This window comes from Anoplopoma fimbria, chromosome 4 (genome assembly GCF_027596085.1).
Source record: "Anoplopoma fimbria isolate UVic2021 breed Golden Eagle Sablefish chromosome 4, Afim_UVic_2022, whole genome shotgun sequence".
Classification (NCBI taxonomy): domain Eukaryota; kingdom Metazoa; phylum Chordata; class Actinopteri; order Perciformes; family Anoplopomatidae; genus Anoplopoma; species Anoplopoma fimbria.
The window spans coordinates 14,073,602-14,090,547 of record NC_072452.1 but is presented as its reverse complement, the minus strand read 5'-3'; the positions used below and the strand labels follow the sequence as shown (position 1 = coordinate 14,090,547).

The 16,946-nt window shown below is 41.6% G+C and overlaps 3 protein-coding genes across 5 annotated transcripts; 1 reads left to right on the top strand and 2 right to left on the bottom strand.

The window, feature by feature from the left end:
• Window positions 1-89: 89 nt before the first annotated feature.
• Window positions 90-3,351, bottom strand: ran (RAN, member RAS oncogene family). Its single transcript, XM_054597329.1, has 7 exons — window positions 3,207-3,351; window positions 2,368-2,425; window positions 1,978-2,062; window positions 1,248-1,373; window positions 933-1,120; window positions 631-801; window positions 90-472 (listed from the first exon to the last, which is right to left on the bottom strand). Exons 2-7 carry the CDS (start codon window positions 2,398-2,400, stop codon window positions 428-430), a joined length of 648 nt encoding a protein of 215 aa, XP_054453304.1. The 5' UTR covers window positions 2,401-2,425; window positions 3,207-3,351; the 3' UTR covers window positions 90-427.
• Window positions 3,352-4,279: 928 nt separating this feature from the next.
• ndufs8b (NADH:ubiquinone oxidoreductase core subunit S8b) lies at window positions 4,280-6,937 on the bottom strand. 2 transcript variants are annotated; one of them, XM_054598080.1, is made up of 6 exons: window positions 6,867-6,937; window positions 6,731-6,789; window positions 6,543-6,632; window positions 5,669-5,841; window positions 4,792-4,920; window positions 4,280-4,411 (listed from the first exon to the last, which is right to left on the bottom strand). In XM_054598080.1, the coding sequence occupies exons 1-6, from the start codon at window positions 6,935-6,937 to the stop codon at window positions 4,280-4,282; spliced, it is 654 nt and encodes a 217-aa protein (XP_054454055.1). The 2 variants fall into 2 exon arrangements, with proteins under 2 accessions (XP_054454055.1, XP_054454056.1); XM_054598081.1 differs by having other exon boundaries at window positions 6,731-6,796; window positions 6,889-6,937.
• A 1,626-nt stretch (window positions 6,938-8,563) lies between these two features.
• tbc1d10c (TBC1 domain family, member 10C) lies at window positions 8,564-16,186 on the top strand. Of its 2 annotated transcripts, none has more exons than XM_054597211.1 (10): window positions 8,564-8,625; window positions 9,015-9,155; window positions 10,462-10,561; window positions 10,914-11,021; window positions 11,689-11,795; window positions 12,021-12,135; window positions 12,390-12,455; window positions 12,704-12,893; window positions 13,729-13,886; window positions 14,489-16,186. In XM_054597211.1, the coding sequence occupies exons 2-10, from the start codon at window positions 9,019-9,021 to the stop codon at window positions 16,172-16,174; spliced, it is 2,667 nt and encodes an 888-aa protein (XP_054453186.1). In that variant the 5' UTR covers window positions 8,564-8,625; window positions 9,015-9,018; the 3' UTR covers window positions 16,175-16,186. The 2 variants fall into 2 exon arrangements, with proteins under 2 accessions (XP_054453186.1, XP_054453187.1); XM_054597212.1 differs by having other exon boundaries at window positions 8,573-8,625; window positions 9,019-9,155.
• Window positions 16,187-16,946: the final 760 nt, after the last annotated feature.

The following is a 16,946-nucleotide window of genomic DNA, read 5'->3' as shown; positions in this document are numbered from 1 at the left end:
TGTAAAAAGTATTCCCTGAAAAGAGCCTCTTGGAAACACTTTTTAAAATTAAAAAAGGTGCTGTTCAGGAAATTAAAAAAACAGTCATGTTATATTGAGAATGTTTTTATTCAAAGTTTACTCCCCTTAGTGCTTCCAGTACACCGTACAACAGCATTATGTGAGCTGGGTGAGTGCAGTGGAAGGTGCTCGATGATGAGTAGCACGTTGCCATGCCTACAACAACACTAGGGTGGGTGTGTCTTATACAGTGAAATTAGAACCACAACTTGTCCACCAATTTTTTTTTCCTTAGTTTTAAAACAAACAAAAAAAAATTCAAAAATAAAAAATCTGAAAAGGGATTTTACAGTAAGGGGCAAAACTCCGACAAACTTCCTGTCCACGTTAGGGGGTGAGAGAGAGAGGGAACATTAAAGGTAACAGGTTAGAGGTCATCTTCTTCATCTGGGAGCGCTGTTTGTGATGCAACCTGGACAGGAAGAGACAAGAAACAGTCAGTTTCCCAAAGTCAATTGTTGCCCTGCTGAGTTCTCTTTTTTTTAACCCTGCTCGATTAAAGAAGCTGCTGGATTTGAATATACTGCACCGTCACCTAAACAGACGTTGCTCCTGTATGCTCATACTCACTTGAAGCTCTTGCTCGTATTTTGCAGCAAGGTTGGGGTCCATTTGGACTTCTGGGGGAGCAAGGGCAGGCATTGCCACAAACTCCAGGTTGGGGTCTCCAATTAACTTCCTTGCTAGCCACAGGAAAGGCTTTTCAAAGTTGTAGTTGCTCTTGGCAGAAATGTCGTAGTACTGGGGACAGAGCAGTTTATGACGTTTAGAAATGAAGGATTCAAATCCATGTTTTCTATATTTCACACACATGACTGGTGTGTGCATGAGAAATGAACATATGTTTATCATTTTGTGGGCACTGTTATTACCTGCAGGTTCTTCTTACGATGAAACACAATAGCCTTGGCTTTGACTTTCCTGTCTTTGATGTCCACCTTGTTGCCGCAAAGGACAATGGGAATGTTCTCACAGACACGGACCAGGTCACGATGCCAGTTGGGCACGTTCTTATAGGTAACTCGGGAGGTGACGTCGAACATGATGATAGCACACTGAGCTGTGAAGGTAGCAGAAGTTTTAAGACACTATTCAATGACAGGGTTTTAAATTGTAATCAGTAGTTATCAGGCATAGTGTTTAAGGTTTAATAACCCGAACAGCTTGTAAAGGATTGCGACAAGCACCTTGAATGTAGTATCCGTCTCTCAGGCCTCCAAACTTCTCCTGACCAGCTGTGTCCCACACATTGTACTTGATAGCTCCTCTGTTGGTGTGGAACATCAGCGGGTGCACCTCTACTCCGAGAGTAGCTAGAATTACAAGCAGAGACAAGATGTGTGAGAGCAAGAAAGGTGAAAACTATGCTAAAAATGATTCCTTTAGGGGCAAGTAAAGTGTTGGACAAATGAGTAGGATTAACTGAAAGTTTAATTAATTTGTACTATTACAATTTAGATCACAATCTATAGAAATTGCACTAGATTTCTCTGGATAAAAAAAAAAGTTTCATGATATAGATTAGAATAATACAGTGCAACCGAAAAGCTTTACTGGATCAGCAAAAATCCAAGCAATGAAAGGATCAGACCAATAAGTTATAGCCGATACAGAATCTTTAATATATATCTCTTGATTTATATCATATCAATATATCTGTCTATTGATCTAGTCATAGCCATAACTTTGTGTGTGGAGCTCTTAGATTCACATTTCCCTTGTCATTGTGACAAACTATTGGTTGAACTGTTTCTAAACTACTTCAAACCCATTGTGGAATTTCTGTACTGGTATTTCTTGTTATTGAAATACCATAGCAAGGGCCCTGCCTACTAGAGGTTGAGCGTTCACCTTTTTAAAACGTCATCTGTAATATATACCGATGTGACATTTACTTCTGAACATGGCGGGACTCACCAACATATTTCTTCTCAAACTCTCCTGTAATATGTCTCTTAACAAAGGTCGTTTTTCCGGTGCCTCCATCTCCCACCAAAACGAGCTGTAAGGAAGAGGAGGGTTAGGTCAGAACGTTTAGATTAGAACGTCAGAACGGTTAGATTCAAACGTTTAGATCAGAACCTTTAGATTCAAACATTTAGATTCGAACGTTTAGATTCAAACGTTTAGATCAGAACGTTTAGCTTCAAACGGTTGGATTCGAACGGTTGGTCAGACTGGTTGCTACTGGTTGCAGACACTGGCCGTTAGCACGGTTAGCCTAAACACCTCATGGGTCGTTCCTCACATCTGTACGACCAGGACCAACGAGAAGCACACGCGCTGTGTTTTAAGGAGAACTCTTACCTTAAACACCGCCACCGGTGCACACTGTGCCATTGAGTCCGCCGTGGTTGCGATTTACCTAAAAAAAAAAAAAAAAAAAAAAAAAAAAACAAGACAAGGCGGGATGGTTAGCACGTTCTCAGTCAGTCGCCCTCGAGACCGCTGACTCTACAACGGCCGTTTAACCGTCAGTGACATCAGCTGGCGGGTTAAACACCGGGAGACCAGAGGGACGAGACGACCGGTTACTGCGACGATGGACTTCACCACCGACTAGCACCTCACGTCCGAGAGGACACTCAGTCAACGAGAGCCCCGAGGTCACGAAGCGTGAAGTAGCCGCAGCGCAGCTCACTGTCTGTGGACGTTACAACGAAAAAGCCGCGCTTCGGACCCGGGTCTCAACGCGGGCCGGTGGCTAACAGGCTAACAAGCTAGCAGGCTAACAAGCTAGCAGGCTAACGTCCATCAGTGAGTGCGCACCGACGCGCTCTCTCTCTCGTCCGGAACAACCGGAGCAGCAGAAGGTTCCGCTGCAGCTGACGGACAACGTCAACCAAAGCCGGCCGAGTAGAGCCGACAAGAGAGTCTGGAGGGCAGAAACCCCCGTAGTGACACGTGTAGACGTGAAGAACAAAGCGGTGAAGTGACGGAGAGCTGTGCGTAGCTAGCCTGTTAGCTAGCCTGTTAGCTAGCAACGCATGGAAGCCATTCTTCTCGCGGAGCTAACGGCTACGTTAGCGCGAGACAACCAACGGCCTAAATGTGACCGTTGAAGCCACGCAGGGCTTCACTGGAAACGCACACACACGTGAGCCCAAACGACACATTCAAGGCCGCCGTTGTTTTAAGTTACTTACCAGAACAACTCAAACTTGGAAACAAAAATAGGATGGCCTGTTCCGAGAGAAAGATGTAGAGAACCAGCTAACCGGTGGCACCACCGAGAGAGGAAAGAGGTAAATGGCTGCGTTCGCGGGAGATTCAGCGTGGACTGTGAGGCAGTTTCCGCCCTTATCACGTGACACCGCAGCGGTAAAAAAAAGAAAAAAGAAAAAGACTGGTTAAAACGCATTTCACAGACCGTGATTCAGCATGTCTGATAATCCAACAATACCTTTATATCTAGACTGGTAACACACACAAAAATAAATAAAGTCCTTGTTCACCCTGCATAAAAGCTAATAGACTCAATTACAGGTTATTATCATATTAACTTATATTTAAAAAGTCATAATAAGGGCTGCAACTATAAGGATTATTGTTATTTTCAGGATAAATCAATTACTTCATTGGTGTAAATATCAGAAAAAGTGAAAAATGCTCATCACAACTTCCCAGAGTTCAATTTCATATAAGACAGAGAAAAGCAGAAGTTGATTCAATTACTTGTTTTGTTCAGCAGTCAACCCGAAGATATTTACTGTGATATAAATAAAAGATGCAGTAAATCCCCACATTTCTACAGCTAGATCCAGAGATTGTTTGAATTGAATAATCAATTCATCAACTAATTGTTTCAGCACCAGCTTTAATGCCACAGGCAAATGAAGGGTTTAAGTTTTAAAACAGGATTTATTTCAGTATCTTAAATTACATTACATTACATAAATACACTCTTAGTTATCACATCACATCATTATTTTTTTTTAAACGTGCAGCTGCTAATAGTCCAACATAGACAGTGCATAGGCTGCATGGTTTACAGACTACATTCAACATCATACATCATTTACAACAAAATAAATATGATTTGTGCATTTTTTTTTTTCTCAGTTCTGACAACAGAATCTGAGGCGGCAAGGCTTCACTGCTCATTAGTAACTCACTGGAATATCTTTAAAGCTACAAATAATCTCTTTATTGCATAGGAGGACGATAATATATATCGTTTTCATGTATTAAACATTTTTGGGGGCAGTACAGTACACATCTATCTGTACAGGTAGTCTGCCTGTATGTTGGCTGCTATCTCTGCCTCCCATCGGTCTCCATTGTTGAGCAGCTTTTCTTTGTTGTACAGCAGCTCCTCATGGGTCTCTGTAGAGAACTCAAAGTTTGGACCCTGAGGGAGGGATTCAGGGAAAACAACACATTAAACATCAGTAGTTCTAAAGCCATTGCAGTTTCATGTTCTACATTTAGGTTTTGGTGGTGGGTTGAGTGCTAAATTCCCCATTTAAGAATGTTAAATAAATAGTTTCCCCTAGGATTTGACTTTATATAAGACATCTGTAAAATAACACTATTGCATAGAAAATGAAAAGTTCCTGCTGTAGGAAAGGAGGTTTGAGTCACTGTGAAATGATCCTAAAGCACGGTTTTGAAGCATACTAAAGCCTGGAGTATCATAAATTTACTGTACAGTTTTAGTCAGCCAAAAGCGTTCGTGGTTCAGCTCCAATGAATTTCCTATTCAATATACAGGGTAAGCTTTATTCTTACCTCAACGATGGCATCAACAGGACAGGCTTCCTGGCAGAAGCCGCAGTAGATACATTTGGTCATATCAATGTCATAGCGTGTAGTTCTCCTGCTGCCATCAGCTCGAGTCTCAGCTTCAATGGTGATGGCCTGATATTCCACAAAGGGAAGAAAGGGACGAGACACAACCAAGTCAGACTCCCTACAACAGACACATATTTCACCATTGACTTAATCACAGCCTAAGCAGCAGGTATTGTGAGATTAACTGAGTAAAGACGATGGTGGTAAACATAGTAGTCTTTAGAAATCACATCATAGCATTAAAAGAATAGAGGATATTCAATAGGTAAAAATGTAAATAGTGTGTAGCATTCAAGTATTAGCAGCAATATGAATTAGGCCACACAGTCAAGAAGGTTTTCTTAACTTTGGGGGTGTTTTTGAAGTGTTTCTGTGTGTGTGAGAGAGAAAATTTGATGTATGGGCCACCATTGGCAAAGTTGTCATAAATGTGACTATATTGCTCAATATAAAACCCATGTCTACATTAGAAAAAGTGCAAGGAAAAAGAAACTGGGATGCAGAAAACAACAGAATTCCAATATACATAAATAAGGCTCTGTGTTTTTTTCATTTTTACAGATTATCACTCAAAATTTACCCAGATGTTTTAAGAGGCGCAGATTTGTTAAACATTATTTTTTATCTAAACTTGATGTCTCCAAGTATCCAAATTTGTAAACAAGGTCATCCTACAGTAAGTAAAGGCAACAAAAAAAAAGAAAGCGAGAAAACACCTAACAGCTGCTGATAATGAGTGATGGCACCGAAAAATTCAATACAGTAATACTGCTAATATCTTTATAGCTGGAGCTGAGTGTGTGTTTGTGTTTACCTGAGCGGGGCAGACGGCCTCACACAGCTTACAGGCAATGCAGCGCTCCTCTCCATTCGGGTAGCGGCGGAGGGCGTGCTCTCCTCTGAAGCGGGGTGACAGAGGGCCCTTCTCAAACGGGTAGTTGATGGTTGCGGGTTCACGAAAAAGGTAACTCATAGTCATTGCCAGACCTGCAGGTAGGCGTTGAAAGAATTGTGACTCACTTTATTATTTTCCATATTGTCAAGAAATTCCATAAAGGGTCCAAAAACCCTCAAAGCATAAATTTGTGTTTTGATACATTCTGACATCCCTACCGTCTGTGGCACACAGCCAAAAGCTCATTTGTTCATATTTTATATATCGTTTAATTTCTACAAAGGAAGAGTAATTTCCTTTAACAGTTGGACACTGCAAGGAAAAAGTGTATCTATATGTGTCTTGTAAATAGTGAATTTTATGTTGACTTTTAGGAAGTTTTTACAAATTGTCCAGATATTTATGGTTTTGGCATGTTGGCAATGTGTTACGAATTATTCAATAGGACTTCTACACCTTTGCTCTCTTTACAGCAATGGAAATATTAGAACACAATTATACCTCTAATTAAATTAAGCGCTATTGAGCATTTATAGCAACAGAAGGTTGGTGTATCTGGAATTGACTCACATTACAAAGGCTGTGTTCATTGTAATTGAGCAACATTTCACCAACTGGTTTGACTCATTTATGTATTTTTAATAGTTTTGGAGATCTATAATCTTTCTCAGCCTTTGACTACACAGACAACACTTCTTAGTAGGATAAATCAATTGTTGATTTGCAATAATAAAAATATAGAATAGCACTACACAGTATAGGCCATCTGCATAGCAATCACAGTATATGTGACCTCTAAAGAGTTCGGTCCAAAGGAGGGTTGTGGCAGCCCGGTCAGTGATGGACCTCAGGTCTGTCGGCAGCTCCTGAGCATTTACATACTCTACAAGGAGAAGAGAGGGAGAGGGGAGTGTATGGTTAGACCATTACAAACAATAGTCACATGTGGTCACTCCACTGAGAACTCCATACATTACTTACTGTAGCCTTCTCTCTGCAGGCTGAGACTGAATGGGCGAATGACACAAAGATCATATCCACTTGTGCCTGGAGATACAAACAAATGTGATGAGATGATGCCTCATTTTGTGCATAGTGGTATTATTGTTAGAATGACACCTGCTCTATTTGTAGCCTACCTGGCCTTGAATAGCAGTGGAGAAGACGCAGTCTTAGTGTAGTAGACATCTGAGCAGAGAAGAAGGTGTAAAGTACACTGAGATAGTTTTTAAACTAATATAACTAAACGTGTACAAAGTACAAACAGGAAACCTAAATGAATGCAACCCCTTGCAAACAGATCCACAATGAAAACAAGTCAAGAAACTGAAGAGAGTGAGGGGGGTAGACTGTTTGCAAACTGCGTAGATGCGTCTCATGCGTCCTCTAATCTGGTGGCCCAAATCCCTACTTTACGTCAGCGGTGTGCCACGTTCAAGGCACGCCGGCAGAATGGGAGGAACGGGGACTCAATTCAGTTTGTACGGTTTGGGAGCACTCAAGGATAAGTCCAAGAACGAAAAACGGAAAATGACATAAAGTAGACACGTTTTATCGTGTCAAATATATGTAGGCGTTTGAGGAACTAAAGTGGCATTAAATATATACAAAATGTAGCATTTATAGCCTATTCAAATAGCTGACCTGACTGTAAAAATGTTTATATAACAATATATAGATACATATACTATACAGTACCAGTCAAAAGTTTGGACACACCTTCTCATTCAATGGTTTTGCTTTATTTTTATTTTTATTTTCTTCTACATTGTAGATTAATATTGAAGACATCCAAACTATGAAGGAACACAATTATGTGGTAAACAAACAAATGCTCAACAAACCAGAATATGTTTTATATTTTAGATTCTTCAAAGTAGTTGAATGAGAAGGTGTGTCCAAACTTTTGACTGGTACTGTATATATATATATATATATGGGATGTGGACAATCCTCTCAGCTAAAATGTCAATCTAGTGAATGGCTTTAACAGTGTTTTTTACCATATGATAGTAACTTTTTCGTTACATTTTCCTTAAAACCGTTTGCCTGGATATTTACTCATTTCTTTTTAAGAAGTAAGATGTTCCTAACATTAATTTAAGATTTAATAAAATACTGTAAACTCGTCGCTAACTAACTCCCCTTTCATAATAACATAAAATATTAACATGGTTTATTTAGCAGAATACGACCGGTTCAGTGAACGTAACACTGGGTCTATAACCGAAGCCTAAAATAATCACAAACTGTAACCAGCTCGTATTTCTGATGACCCTTTACTAGACTTACCTCTGTCACAAGTTTCAGAGGATCAGCAGAAAGACAGCGGTCGCAATAGTGTTTATGTTGCATTCAGGTGATCCTCGTTTATCTTTCGGTTAGGAAATTGTTAAACCATTGCACTGTTGGTGATATTTTCCACTTTATCTGAATTGCCTTCCAACACGTACAATTGCAACATTTCCTACGGCAAGTAAAGGCAGCATACATACTGTTCATACAAGAGGAAGCATATTTTGCATTTAACACTCCTTCTGGTGTCATGTTTGATTAATCATATTTCTGCAACTGAGTTTCACTTCCATGTCAGTTAAAATAAGACCATGCTCCAAACATAGTGTACTTTACTGCTACAAGAGCCAAATAAAAGGTTATTTAAGGAACGTCATGCCATAGTCACCAGAGAGTGTGTGTGTGTGTGTGTGTGTGTGTGTGTGTGTGTGTGTGTGTGTGTGTGTGTGTGCGTGAGAGAGAGAGAGAGAGAGAGAGAGAGAGAGAGAGAGAGAGGGGAAGTTTGTCTTCCTCATCACCAGAGGATCTCACACTTTACCTCTTCAACAACCGAGTGATCAATCATGACGGAAATGTAAAAGGTAATTTTGTTTAATGGATGTTTAAGATAGACAACTTTCCTTTTGTTGTTGTTAAGTTATTGATGGAGGGAGGAAGTTACCTTTTACACTAATGCTAAAACAAAAAGCGAGCCAGATTTCATAAGCGTGGCTTGTATTGAAGACGGGTAGTAAAGCATGTACCTTTACGATGTAATGAAATGTAGCACACCATTTTTATTCAGAATTGACATTTTCGTACAATCACAAACAATAACAATCTCCATTCAGAGCAGTGTTTTTGATTGGGTTAAGGTATGCTTTGATATCTACATATAGGAGGTATTGTAGAGTCGCAGCAGCTTCTCATAATCATGATGATAGAGTACAGTCACATGCTGAATAATGAGAGCCTCCTCTCCTCATGTCAGAAAGATGTTAAGTCCAACGAGTCCAACCCAGAAGACCCTCATTGAGGAGGACAGCTCTGGATCTGATGAAGGGTCAGAGGTTGGTCAGGAACCTGCGACAGACCGCTTCGGCTTCATTCTGACAAATGGATCCACGCCTGGGTGAGCAGTTACACATTGGTGCTTGAGTGTACTGTTACTATATTGTTACTGAGCTTTAATTTCCTTTTTTTAAAAACTTTAAACGCTTTAAGATTCAAAACAAATTGTTCCCCTGAATGCTGAAAAACGATCCCATTAGTACATTGCAGGTTAAGTGAGTTCAAAGGGGCCGTGCAATGTACCCTGAAGACATTTTCACAGTCAAGTAATGTTATTCAAAGCAAGCTCACCTATTTCTAAAGAGACCATTTATCTGAAGATCCAAAGCTCTTAATAGACAGAATAGGATCTGCATCCAAGACACAGAGCTAAGTGGGCAAATAACACAGTGCTCTGATTAATAAAATGTACACAGTAAACAGGTCGTATTAAGAAAGCTGCAGCTTCCAAACCATTTATTTGAGAATTAAATGTATGGCATGGGCCTAAAAAGAGCAAATGTTACTGCTAAAGAGTGAAAGAAGCCTGCAAGTTAAGATTGAAAGTAATCTTAAATGAAGAGACAGCCACATGAAATGTCAATGAACCAGTGCATGAAACCAACAGTTAAAGGGATAGTTCACCCCAAAATCAATAAACACATATTTTCCCTATAGCCAGTTCTGCTTTTTACAGTTTCATGTAGGAACAATGAATAAATGACAACAGTTCCTACATGAAATGCTCACAAAAATTCTGTAAATTATCTTGATTAACCTGGTCATGATTTCTTGAAAGATATTAATTATTATATATTAATATTGGAAAGAAGCCAAACATCTCAGTGTATAAAGGGATTGAATTTGAAGCAAGACAGAGACCTTTAGCACCAAGCCCTGTGAGACCCTTCTGAAGTGCAAGTAGGCCTGAACTGCAGTCGTTAGACCTCAACCCCAAATTCAAAAAACAGCAAACTTATACAGAATCACTTGACTACATATTTTCAAAACATTTAATCAACGCTGAAACAAAAACTCTCGGCGTGGACCAGATTTAAGAGTGTAAAGTCAGGATGAGACAAGCTAAACCAACTGCTACCTGCCTTCCTCACAGTTTCCCCATTGATAACATCCTGACCTGTTGCCATGGAGACATCACACTGCTACCGTGTGGTTTTCCTGTTTCCTGTCTTGTTTTTCGGTGCGCTGTCTTTCTCTAATGACAACACACAAATGCATGCACCGAATCTGCAAACGGACTTAAAGGCCTCCAGTTCAATGAGCCTTAATACTGTACAGTCAATGGATGTGACACATAAAAAAAGCTCTCATTCTTCTATTGAATATATGATGTTTAAAATACTTATCTGTTTGCTGTTTTGTGTCAGGAGTGTGGGCCCCCCCCCTGAGCTGGTCAGGCAGAGAGAGACCAAGTGGATAAACATCATTAGTCAATGGGATCGCATGTTGTTGAAGAAGACCAGTAAGGTGTGTCCCGTCTCAGACACCTAAAGTCATTAAATGTTGAGGTTTTGTCACTGTGGGAAATAAAAACAGTAAACAATGAAATGAATGATGGCTTAATTCCATTTAGCTGCTTCAGTTTAGGGTCCTGTTGTTATTGTTATTTCTGCCACACTGTCACCTCTCACTAGGACACTTATAGATTATCACAGAGCCATTGTTAATGTTATAACACACATGTGCTTTTCCTGTTATGAGTCAATATGTCTGCGTTGAAAAAGGCCTGTCTGCATTCACACAGACAACAATGAAAATGTAGTTATCTGTTTCTGACTGCACTGAGCTGATCCTGTGTCTGTTACCAACGTCCCTTTAGGTCAAAGTGCAATGTCAGAAAGGCATCCCAGCTTCACTCAGAGCCAAGTGCTGGCCTCTGCTGTGTGGAGCTAGTGACAAGATGAAACAGAACGAAAACCTCTACCAGGCAAGAAAACTTAGCACTCTCACTGTGGTGAATGCTTTCAAATCAGCTGTAGCTATATATGATAGGATACAACTAATATTTCATTTGGGCCTCTGAAATGTTAAGGATGCAATTTTGACAATCAATAAGTTCAGTAATTCATCAAGTTATAATCATTGTTCTGGTTCCAGCTTCTCAAATGTGAGGATTTCCTACTATTTTCACTTTTATATCACTGCAACTCTAATATCCTTGTACTGACAAAACAAGCAATTTAATCACTTTAACACATTGGGCTCAGTTAATTGTGATGTGCAATTGATTAGTCAAAGGACAGAAAATGAATTGATAACTTGTTTAAGTTGCTATTCTCTGTTTTATATCTTAATCCATGGAAAGTCTTTGAGTTTTGGACTGTTTTAGTACAATATATTGGGCTGTGTGATCTTGTGACAGGCTATAGCTATATATCTTTTTTTTTAATTTTGTTTATACTTTCTACAGACTAAACAAAAAGTCAGTTAAAATAGTGGTTGGTCGCAGCACTACTTTTAAATCAGGCTCATCATAGTTTAATATATTCTGTTTACACAGTAGATAATGGAAGTCCATTTCCTTGTAACTTATCTTAAAAAAAAATAGTCTGTGTTTGTAAATGGTTGACTTAAATCTTTTATCTCTGTGTTAGTCTCTGGACTCGCAGCCCGCTCTGCAGAGCTGGGTGGATGTGATCGAGAGAGACCTGGACCGACAGTTCCCTTTCCATGAAATGTTTCTTTCCAAGGATGGACACGGGTAGGACACATTTCTACTTCTATTTCTTTCTGTTGACAAGCTGATAGCAACAGTCCGTTATGTGCCTCGGCTGCTATCACTCATTCTGTGTAGTCCTGCCAACTTTGTGTTTTTCTGTTGCAAAGTAAAAGTAATTACTTCTCTATTCAAAGATGATTTATATGTAAACATAATCATGTGCTTGTGGCCTGTGTGACTGACTCCTGTGGTGTTTTCTGCGTGAAGGCAACGTGGTTTGTTCCGGGTGTTGAAAGCCTACACTCAGCACCAACCGGAGGAGGGTTACTGCCAGGCACAGGGGCCTGTGGCTGCAGTGCTGCTGATGAATATGCCTGCTGAGGTAGCAGACGCATCTCAAAAATATTCCATCAACCTAGATTTCAGTGGAGAACAAATGACAGTTTCAGACATTGAAACAGCACCAAATCTTGTTTCATCTATCTGTTATCTTACTGGCATTCTGTCCCACAAACACATAATAATAAAAGACAAAATACTGTATACTTATGATTGTCCAAAACATTAAGGAGCTATTGTGGTATCTGATGTTGAATTCTTTTTGTCATTTTCTTTGCCATCATGTAACCTTGGCAGGAGGCCTTCTGGTGTCTGGTGCAGATTAGTGAGCAGTACCTTCCTGGATACTACAGCCCTCTGCTGGTGAGGACCTGCACACATGCACAGATGCATATATATAACGTACCAGACACTGCACTCATTTATATTATAGAAAGAGAATTTACCTCTACTAAATTTCAAAGCAGATTTTTGTTCATTTGTGCAGCGCAATTTAATTATTTCATTATCGGGAAAATAATGAGTACCCGATTACTCCGATTACTGTACTTAATTTGAAAAGAAACCTGAAAAATATCTCCTGAACTGTCTAAGCATGTGCACCTCTGTAGGAGGGAGTCCTGTTTGATGCGGCCATGCTGAACTGGGTCTTGAAAAGGTCGTGTCCAGCTGCACACAAACACCTGCAGCAACATGGAGTGGAGCCCCTCATGTTCGCCACCGACTGGCTGATGTGTCTCTTCACACGTCACCTGCCCTTCAACACACTGCTCCGAGTCTGGGACCTCTTTTTCTGCTATGGTACGTCCTCCATATGAGCTGCTGTGGGTCAAGAAAACAAAAAAATGGTTGTGAAATACATTTATTTTCTTAGATACAATAATCTGTATATCACATTATGTTGTATGGTATATTTCATTCATTAGAATGGTATTAGTTCTGTCAGCTTAAAGGACTCTATGTTGCCCCCCATCACCTCCTGTTGTCGTATCAGAGCATTATTCAGCCCATCGACTGTTTCATCTGTATCTTTAACTCACACACATAACCAACACAGCTGCCAGTATAATTGGTCTCCTCACACCAAACCTTGCAGAGCTAAACAATAAAGCCATCGAAGGCATTGCAGCCTCAATAGAATAGTACATCCCAAAAAAAAAAAAAAAAATCAATCTCCACCTCACCCTTCTGCACTATGGGTGCAAGTACGGAGCACTGAGGTGCAGAAGGGCTCGCTTTGGGAAAAGCCTGATCCTGCAGCCATAGCCAACCTAAACAACAGGCCTCGCAGAACAGACCTGAGTGTGTGCTGTCGTCTGTCATTGTATGTTGCTACAGTTGAACGTATCATTATTTGACGTTTACGTTGCTGTGAAGAGAAATTTCCCCCAGGGGACAGTAAAGTGTTTGTTGCCCGTCTTTGAAAATACTCTAGTGCTTCTTTATTGCTTCAGTTGATGTACTACGATTTATATTAGCAAATAATTTTGCATAACATGAGCAACTTAACTGTCATATACAGATTTGTAGAATAAGGACTTCTTCAGAAACCAAATATTGCATATGATGTGATTGATGTGGCACGGCCCTATTTCTGTCTCCCTTCCCACTCCTTCCTCTCCTCTCTTCTTCTCAGGGGTGCGGGTGCTGCTCCAGGTGGCGGTGGTGCTGGTGCGTCGGGTGCTGGGCCGGGCCGAGCAGAGGAAGCAGTGTCAGGGCCAGATGGAGACTCTGGAGAGGCTGAGGGGCGTCAGGGAGCAGGTCCAAGAGGAGGACGACACTTTCATAGCCGAGGTAAGAATGAAACATGTGGGTGGTGTTGAGGAGAGTCAGTTACCAGTTAAAATAACAGCTTTCCTAACGAATTTATTTCCATAGTAATATTAAACTGTTTTTTAAAACGGTAGTTTCACAAAACAAACCAAATGTAAGGTTCACCCACTTGCATTTTCTGAAGCTTTAAACAGCACCACATAGGACTTCATAGGACTTCAATTAAAAACTTGAATAAATGAGTGGAGAAACAAAACAAATGTAGATGCTTCTCTACAGCTGGGAGGCATTTTCCAGGCATCTTTTGGGTCCTCTTGGAGGGAAGCATCAATGCAAATCCATACTAAGTTATTGTCTGTAAAGGTGACAGACAATAACTTAGTATGAAACATTTCTATCCTCTTCCTGGGTGACTATGCACAAGATGTCACTGAGTAGTTGAAATGGTGTCAAGACCATGTTATGGCCTTTGCAGTAAGCTAATTTCAACCAAACTGAACACTTACAGAGAATTTTGCACCGATGTGTTACGTAGCACCCTCTCACCACGATGTTTAAATCATGAAAATTCAGAAAAATACAGTAAAACAAAAGTGTGACCAGCGTCTTTGTTCCTTTCCCAGGTGTGCTCGGTGCAGCTGTCAGCCAGAGATCTGGAGAAGCAGACGGAGAAGGAATTAGAAAAGTGGAGGAAAGACAGACCTTCATCCACCTTTGACCCCAGAGGTCGCTGCCACGGATACCGGATGGCGTGGGCGAGGGCACGACAGAAGGAGGAAGAACAGGACAGGAAAGAGAGAGAGAAAGGGAACCTGTCAGTCCCTCTTGCTCGTTCGGCCTCAACTCTCTCGCTGTCTCCATCCCTCCTTCACAAGAAGTGGAGGAAAGGGGGAAAGGCGAACGCACGAGAATGGGAAGGCGGCGGCAGCGGCGGCGGCAAAGTTGTGAGGCATCTTTCAATGGGATCAAATGAGGACTGTAGGAGCTGGAGTACCTTCAATTTTAAGAAGGTGCAGGGCGTTCAGGAGGAGGAGGACCCCGTTTTAGAGGACAATAAAAAACAGAGTGAGCTGAAATTGACAGAAGAAACTGAACAGAAAGAACTTTTAGAAGAACCTAAAACGATGGAAATCCAAAACATGCCAACAGAGCAGGTAGAAGAAACGGTCATTGTAGAAGAACAGATTGAACAAGTGGAAACGAGAATCACTGAAAAGGAGGAAAGCCAACTCAACAAGACAAAAGAGAGCAAAGTGCTTTCAGAACAGAAGGAAGAAACAAACGTGGAGACACAACAAACCGAAGGTCCAACCAAAGATCAGGCTGATGAACACAAACAAAGCGACGAGCTGGACTCTGACATCCAGACACACGACCTGGAACAGCAGAGTCACGAAATTGAGCAACTAACAATTCAAGTGAAAGACTCAAATAAAGAGACAGAAGACCATGTGGCAGAAAGCGAACAAACAGCTGCTGTGGTGGAAAATCCGACTGAGATAAAGGAAAATGCTGATACAGATAAAAACACAGAGGTGGTGACGCAGGAAAGTGTCTACCCAAGTGAGGAACAGATGATTCAGGCTGACATGAAACAAGAGGAGAGCACAGACACTGAAAACGTGCAGCAGACGCAGGTGGACACAGTCACAACTGAGACAAGCCCAGGCTCAGATACAGACAGCAAAGACGAAGCTCCAACCGTCAAAGATCCCACAATAGAGACAGAGACAGAGCAGCAACAACAAGAATTGATCACAGAGACCGACAGCATCTCAGGGGAAGATGCATTTGAAGGAAAACACCACAGCATTGAGTCATTAGCAGAAACAGACACGCTGGAAGAGTCCCACACCCAAACAGAGACAGAAACTAATGAACTGGCACAGACTCAAGAAATGCTAGAGGAAAATGCAGCCACACAGGAACCAGAGACTGAAATAGTACAAATGGATTCAGAACAACACAGAGACTCAGAGACAGAAGCAGAAACGTTAGTACTGTGCTCACCTCAATGCATTGAACCAGAAGAAGGCACTGACTTAGTAGCTCATACAGAGAATAAATTGGAGACACCAGTTGCAAACGACATAATGACAGAGTCAAGTGCAGCTTTAGACAAAGAGTGTGATTCAGCAGCATGTGAGCCTAAACAGGAGGAAGAAGAAAGACGTCTGGATGAACACTCAGAGGCACAGGTTGATCAAACACAAGCAGAGGAAACACCAACTGAAACTGAGACTGCTAACTCGATAGCACCTCAGAAGGAGGAGGAGGAGGAGGAGGAGGAGGAGGAGGGGAAGACGTAACACAGGCAGAAACAAAGACCCTCACAGCCGGCGGGCCTGATGTTCAGACGAGTTCAGTAGAAACCAGCAGCCCTAAGGAACCTGCACCTGAACAAACGTCCAGTCAGGTCACTATCGGTGCTGTGGAGGAGGAAGAAAGCACAGGAACTGTTCAAGAAAACGCTGTAGGAGAGGACGACATCTTCATTTCTACTGAACCAACAGATTCTCCAAACACTGACAGAAACCCAGAAAACCAAGACAAAGGTTCTCAGGTTGTGACGGAGCAGGCTGAGCCGGCAAACAGCGGCCCGACAAAAGCCCCCGGGCATCGCAGCAACAGGTCTTCTGGGGATCTCTGCGTCCGCAAGTCATCCAACTCCCGTGGGTCCAGGTTATCACGTCGGCTCTCTGAAGACCTCTTCACCATGTCAGAGAAAACTAGCCAATCACAATCTACTCCAGCAAACTCAACACAAAGTCCTTCTGACCCGAATTCAGAAGTCTCCTCGTCCCCGCCTACAGAAGGGACTCCAGCGGTTCAGGTGGAGCAGCCGAGGCCTGACCCCCCTAAACGTTTCGGTCTCTTCCGCAGACTGAGAGGAGAGCAGCCCAAAAAAGCACCCAAAATGCAAATCCCCAAAATCCTGATTCAGGACTTCAGTGACGGAACAGGGAAGGGGAAACCGGTTGAGGAAGAGGGGGAGGAGAAACTGAGCTCCAGGGAAAGGAGGAGGCGGCGGAGGGACCAAGAGAGAAGGGAGAAAGACGAGGAGAGGTTGAAGAAGAAGAG

Excerpts from the sequence above, each read along its gene's own strand:
- ndufs8b (XM_054598080.1), bottom strand. The coding sequence starts at position 6,937 with ATGTCTACTACACTAAGACTGCGTCTTCTCCACTGCTATTCAAGGCCA. Across the intron at positions 6,633-6,730 it reads CCTGCAGAGAGAAGGCTACA|AGTATGTAAATGCTCAGGAG; the intron begins GTAAGTAATGTA and ends TTCTCCTTGTAG. Across the intron at positions 4,921-5,668 it reads AGGCCGTCTGCCCCGCTCAG|GCCATCACCATTGAAGCTGA; the intron begins GTAAACACAAAC and ends GTGGAATATCAG.
- ran (XM_054597329.1), bottom strand. The coding sequence starts at position 2,400 with ATGGCACAGTGTGCACCGGTGGCGGTGTTTAAG. Across the intron at positions 1,121-1,247 it reads AGACGGATACTACATTCAAG|CTCAGTGTGCTATCATCATG; the intron begins GTGCTTGTCGCA and ends CTACCTTCACAG. Across the intron at positions 473-630 it reads AATACGAGCAAGAGCTTCAA|GTTGCATCACAAACAGCGCT; the intron begins GTGAGTATGAGC and ends CTTCCTGTCCAG.
- tbc1d10c (XM_054597211.1), top strand. The coding sequence starts at position 9,019 with ATGTTAAGTCCAACGAGTCCAACCCAGAAGACCCTCATTGAGGAGGAC. Across the intron at positions 9,156-10,461 it reads ACAAATGGATCCACGCCTGG|GAGTGTGGGCCCCCCCCCTG; the intron begins GTGAGCAGTTAC and ends GTTTTGTGTCAG. Across the intron at positions 11,022-11,688 it reads AGAACGAAAACCTCTACCAG|TCTCTGGACTCGCAGCCCGC; the intron begins GCAAGAAAACTT and ends TCTCTGTGTTAG.